This window comes from Liolophura sinensis, chromosome 8 (assembly GCF_032854445.1).
Source record: "Liolophura sinensis isolate JHLJ2023 chromosome 8, CUHK_Ljap_v2, whole genome shotgun sequence".
Taxonomy (NCBI): domain Eukaryota; kingdom Metazoa; phylum Mollusca; class Polyplacophora; order Chitonida; family Chitonidae; genus Liolophura; species Liolophura sinensis.
In genome coordinates, this window is record NC_088302.1 from 17,720,137 (window position 1) to 17,726,341 (window position 6,205).

General features: G+C 40.1%; 1 protein-coding gene across 1 annotated transcript; it reads left to right on the plus strand.

Annotated features, from left to right (window-relative positions):
* Positions 1–5: 5 nt before the first annotated feature.
* Positions 6–3,238, plus strand: LOC135473928 (UPF0235 protein C15orf40 homolog). The gene is made up of 4 exons (XM_064753870.1): positions 6–376; positions 1,042–1,159; positions 1,664–1,791; positions 2,861–3,238. The coding sequence occupies exons 1-4, from the start codon at positions 299–301 to the stop codon at positions 2,957–2,959; spliced, it is 423 nt and encodes a 140-aa protein (XP_064609940.1). The 5' UTR covers positions 6–298; the 3' UTR covers positions 2,960–3,238.
* Positions 3,239–6,205: the final 2,967 nt, after the last annotated feature.

The window sequence follows — 6,205 nt, forward strand, 5'->3', positions numbered from 1 at the left end:
TCTGATAACACGTGGAGATGTTACTGAAAGTTTAATTAGGATTGGGACTGCGTGTTCTTTCTTCTGTCTTTCCAGTTGCTTCTTAAACTGTCGGATGGGATATTGTTTTATTCACTAAGAAGGAATGACTCCATTTGTATGAAGTTATATGCAGAAGCTTAGTTTGATCTTGTTCAACAATGCTCTTTACACGTACATATGGCTTGTTCAAAAATTGAAACTAAAGGTTCTGTGGCCAAAAGATCCATTGATATCAGTAACATGTACTAATGCAATACAGCGGTGGAGAGACGTTTAAATGATTTCTCGAAGATTTGCAGGACTTTATGCAAATATCTCAACAAACAGAACTATGCCGAAAAACAAGACAGCCAAGGTACCAGTGACATACATGTACATATAAGACAATAAATTTGATTTTTGTTGGTCTTTAAATAATAGATACAAATCATTAGAATTGGTTGGTATTTTATGTACTGTCATTATTTGTTGTGGGCTAGATAGATATTTGACTTAAAAGGGACTTGGGGCCTCCGTGGCTCACTTGGTTAGCGCGCTAGCGCAACGTTATAACCCAGGAGCCTTTCACCAATGCACTCGCTGTGAGTTCAAGACAACTCATATTGGCTTCCTCTCTGGCTGTGTGTGGGAAGGTCTGCTAGCAACCTGCGGATGGTCGTGAGTTGTCCCAGGCTCTGCCTGCTTTTCCTCCCACCATAATGCTGGCCACCGTTGTATAAGTGAAATATTCTTGAGTACGGCGTAAAACACCAATCAAATAAATAAATAAATAAATAATAGGGACTTACTTCAGTAATGCACAGGTATAAATTACAAAGGGTGTAGGCCTACATGTACGGTGTAAGGCATTCTATTTGCTGAATTAACAGCTTGAAAAAATCTGTGGGTGTTTTTGTTGAATTTACTCACCTTTCTAAGATCAAAAGCCGCAAAATGTGCACAGAGGATGTTGCTCAGGGTAATGCCCAAACCTGACAGTGGATAACAATGTTATGGACAGTTCTTTTTTTCTTACCTCAGAAATCCTCCATACCCACTGAGACAACTCAGATACAAGGACCTGTTAGGGAGAACAAGAATGGGTGCTTCACTATACATATACAGGCAAAACCAGGAGCCCAGCAAAACAACATAACTGGTACATACATGTGTTTATATGATGCATGACAGTTAGGCCTACAATGAAGAATTGAGATTCTTATGTTCAGTTTAATCATACTTTTTTCCCCTTTGATTGGGGTTTAGCACCACACGCAAGAATGTTTCACTTAGACAATGGAGGTAAGGCCCCCGTGGCTGAGGGGGGTTAGCACGCCAGCACGGCGAAGTGACCCAGGAGCCTCCCACTAATGCAGTTGCTGTGAGTTCAAGTCCAGCTCATGTTGGCTTCCTATCTGGCACTATGTGGGAAGGTCTGTCCGCAACCTGCGGATGGTCATGGATTTCTCCTGGGCTGTGCTTGGTTTCCTCCCACCATAATGCTGGCTGCTGTTGTACAAGTGAAATGTATGCTGTAAATTTGTGTTTAGTGAAATGCCAGATTTTATTTATTTATTCATTTTATTGTGAAGGGGGTGGTGATGGCAGGGAGAATAATGAATGGTATTAGAATGCACGATTGAACTATCATCGTCTGTTACAGATATTGGAAAGGAAAGTATCGGAATCCAGATAGCTGCCCCTCCTGTTGATGGGGAGGCGAACACCGAGCTGATTAAATATCTATCAAAAGTTTTGTCCGTGAGGAAATCAGACCTTAGTCTTCAAACAGTAAGCTGAAATTTGTAACTGCAAAGTTGACCTTTCAATCCAGCACAATTTTTATTTAGTAATAATTTTACTGCTGAGTGGATGTACATTTTAAATAGAATCCGAGCTCAGAATAAGCACTGGTCCGGTGGTCCAAGGCCAGTAGATTTTTTGTCAAACCAGTAGAGTTCACAAGGTACTATTCCAACAAGCCTGTAGGAAATAAAAACTTCTCATAGAAATGAGGGCGTTAAAAATTATCAGACAATCAAAAATTTGAAAGAAACCTTCAGTATGACAAGGAGCATCGGCAGCTAGCATTTCAGGTGTCGTGAACTCATTCGTTGCTTCACAATTTGAAATTTGCTTCCACCGAGAATGACGAACAATTTTGGCAAAATCTGGACAAGGCAAATGCCTTTTGTGTCAGGACCATTAAACTTGTGGGCAGATCAGTAGAACTGGCTCAAGTGTCCAGTTTGACTTCCGCTTAAATTCAAACCATGAAAATCTTCGTGTTCATTGCGCTAATCTGTCACTTTGAAAACATGCATCCAAAGGGTTTACTTAAGAGAGCATAGGAGTATTTACTAATTTAACATTCATCCTAGGTAAATGTAGCTTTTATATTCGTGTATTGTCATGAGCATTCACACCAAAATGTCCATTAATGTTGCAAAACGGCATCAAAATCCAACTCATGCTGTTTTATATTTCTATTTTTGTTTTGATTAGTATGTGATATCTGTTGCATGTCTTGTGACGTCACTTTTTTTCTCAGTCATCTTAGTCATTTCAGTCGTCTGCTGCAATGTGAAAAATAAGCCTTAAATAACATTTGTGATATGATACGTGACCTAACATTTCAAGGCAAGAAGGGTAGTATTTGAAGGCATAAATGTCATAAAATATTACTTTTGGAACTGAAACTTACATTTTCCCAGTAGGATATCACCTCACATTCCAAACAAACCTCAAAGCGCCTTTCTAAGATCAGAAGCTGGCAAAAAGTGCAACTTAGTCATGGACGAAATTGTAGGTTAAAAAGCCTTTGCAATGCTGCCGTTAACTTTTATTTTTGTTTTTTCAGGGGTCCAAATCCAGGAGTAAAAGCATCTCTATCACATCTGCCTCACTGAGTAAAGACCAAATCCTGGACATTCTGAAAAGCCATCTAGAAGAGAGATGACACGTTTGTATCTCCAGGAGAGAGGGATCATCCGTTAATCATGGGAACAGTAGATACAGCCCTTACGCAATTTGGAAAGTTGTTCATCATCTTTTCTTCTTTCTTCTCTAGAGTTTGAAGAAAAGTGGTTTTCATTTTGCAAGAATCTTGCAGTATTCTGGGAGCTGTAATAGGAAAAGTACATTTTCCAGAACTCTTTGTTTTTGGGGTTTTTTTTAGGTATTATACATGCTATCGCAGTTATGTCTGTTGACAATAAACCCATCACAAGATGTGATTTCCAATCAGTTCTCTGCACTTGTTATTAATTTGTGACTTTGAGCAAATCTGAAAGTCGTCACAAGTTTGTCATTTACCCCACTTTGTTGTTTGTCCCTACAATTTGGTCTAATTGGTCCAATTTGTCAAAGTAACTCATAGTTAGTTTTTCAAAACAGCTTACTTGGCCTTAAGAAGTTCTTACTTGCTTGAATATGATGCAAGTTGTATTTGGAAGTCTTTATGTTGCTGGAAGCTGATCGGGAAGGTTCAGCTCATTTCAAGTGAAGACGAGCGATGGACCATCAGCGAAGCATCATAACCTTTGGCAGTGAGCACATACAGCCAGCGGCGAACGCCGCTGAGAACCAAGCTTTATGTGTCTTGTGTGTGTGATGGGGGTTAGGCCGGGAGGGAGGAGGACGGTGACTTGTTTACCTAGTGTATGGTAGTAATCGTCATATATCATTGTATGTACGAAACCCCTCAAAAAATGTAAATGTATAAATACAATACGCGCTTTTGTGCTGAGAAGTAATATTTGCCATGCATTGTACAGCGATGTCTCTCCTGTTGTGAGTAAATAGCACATGGTCTGTGTGGCTAAACCTATCAGTCATGGCTGATCAGAACTTGAAACGGTACTAGGTGCCGTTGAAAGCTCCATAAATGTGCCGCGAACCGGTCCAAACTAGGGTTTGCTGTTTAAGGCATTGAAATGTTCTGTTAACCTGTTGACACATGCATGGCGTATACTCTCCCTTCTATGCCATCCTTGATATAGAACTGAATTTATTGACTGCCTCACTGTCTTGTGGTCGCTGTCTACATTTTATAACCCTGTAAGCATTAACGTACTGCGTATACCTGGGGAGGGTTTTGGAATTTGAGCAAACGTACTTTATGGATGACCCCTTATGTATTCATTTGATTGGTGTTTCACGCTGTACTCAAGAATATTTCACTTATATGACAGCCGCCAGCATGATGGTGAGAGGAAACCGGGCATAGCCCAGTGAAACCTACAACCATCTGCAGGTTTCTGCCAGACCTTCCCACGTACTCCTGAGATTAAGCCAACTGCATGCCAGCATGAGCTGGACGTGAACTGTGAGCGCATTGGTGAGAGGCTCCTGGGTGGCCACGGAGGTCACTAGTACTTCTTCTAATAACGATTATTAACTTTCCTTAAAGAGTAGTTATTGTATATGACCAAGCAACAAAGAGAGTTGGCATACATATTTAAATTACATATTTAAATTACAAAAAAAAAAAAAATGTGTATCTCTACTGTCATAATCAAAATAATAACACTCTGTAAATTTTACTGCTTTCCCTCTCAGTTTTAAAGCAGACAAATGGCAAAAACAATATTTTAAGCCAATTTCTTTATTACATAAGCATTTGTGATCGTCGCATTAAGACAAAATTGGGGTGGCAAATCATCAAACATTCCAGTTAACTTTACACAAGCTAGCTCTGGAAGAATTAAAACATTCGTCTAGATTAATTGCAAAGGCGTAACAAACCAAGCAAAGGCAGCGGCTAAAAAAAACTGATCAGTTTGGTGGCAGGCTAGTGCACTTTAACAGCCTTTTTTTAAAATATGCTGAACTAAGAATAAACAATTGCAATTTTTCACCACGCTGAAAAAAGGAACACCCAATACCAAGAACATTATATGGTCAAAACGTGTATATATTTACCATAATAATAAAGTCTGTTACCATATTCTGATTATTTGTACTGATTAAGATGTGGAGTGGGGATTGGGGAGGGGGAGGGGACCTTTGGGAGGAGGATGAAGGCCGAACTGAGCACACCAGCTGATGGCAAAGGAGGCACACATAACCACTTTCTCTATCAATCTGTACACTGAAACACATTCAATTTCTCTGTATCAATCTGTACAACTAAATGTGATCACTTTCTCTGTATAACAGTCTCTAAATGCTCGAATACCAGTGCTGCAAGCATGCGAAATAGACACCATGGATCCATATGTACCAAACTCCATTTGCACCTAATCGTTTTAAGTACATATGCTCTGGCCAAATATTCCTGAATGCATATATCTTCCTTAAGGCTATAGAAGCTTCATGCAAGCAAGCCTGGCTAGAAGCCAACGTTTCTGCTTCAAACGACCATGGTGACCACTTGTACTAAGCCCTTACCCCTATCTGCCATAGCAACTAGTAGTGAAGTCACATAGTTGTCATGTACCACAGGCATACTGTAAACTATGAGAGCATCTGGACCCTAGTTACAACCTCCCTAGTCGTCATCAGCTGGACAGCCCTGTTGCAGGAGGACTTTCTACACAAGCTAATGCTTTTCCCATGAAGGTGGTTATCTCCCTTTCTGGTGCATTCCTTAAAGGCTGCATAATAACATCAATTAATCAAGGTGCCACAAATGTTTAAAGTGGTAAGTATGACTCCATGTCCTATGCAGAGGTGTGTCCTCTCTGATGTCCTTTCGCAACACACACCTTTTCTGAACAGATGCCCTCAATATACAGCATATAATCAAAAAGGAGATAACCATCTTACAATAACAAGCAAAACCAGTCCAACATGAAAAACAGGAGTGTTAAGCGTGATCTGGCGAGATGACTGGCCCTTCATTACTGGGTGGGGAGACAGGTGCAAGTCTGTGGTATGTCTGACTCAGGTGTCTATATTCATCATACGGTGTATCACAACAAAGCCTGCATTCGTATTCAACACTGAAGTGCTTAGGTATCTGTGAAGATATCACACGACTGGGGCACACTGGCCAATGAAATGGCAAGAAAACGATTGAATATTTTCTATATAACTGTATTCCACCGATGGAATGGACCTATATGACTACGATGAAATGGGGTTGTGCCCAATTTGCTTTCTAGGCCTTTCACAATTGTCAGTCTTTGATGATCCCTCTCATGACCATACTATATTTATCACTTGACTCTTAATAGGAGTTTTATTATCTTTTAAGCTCCAT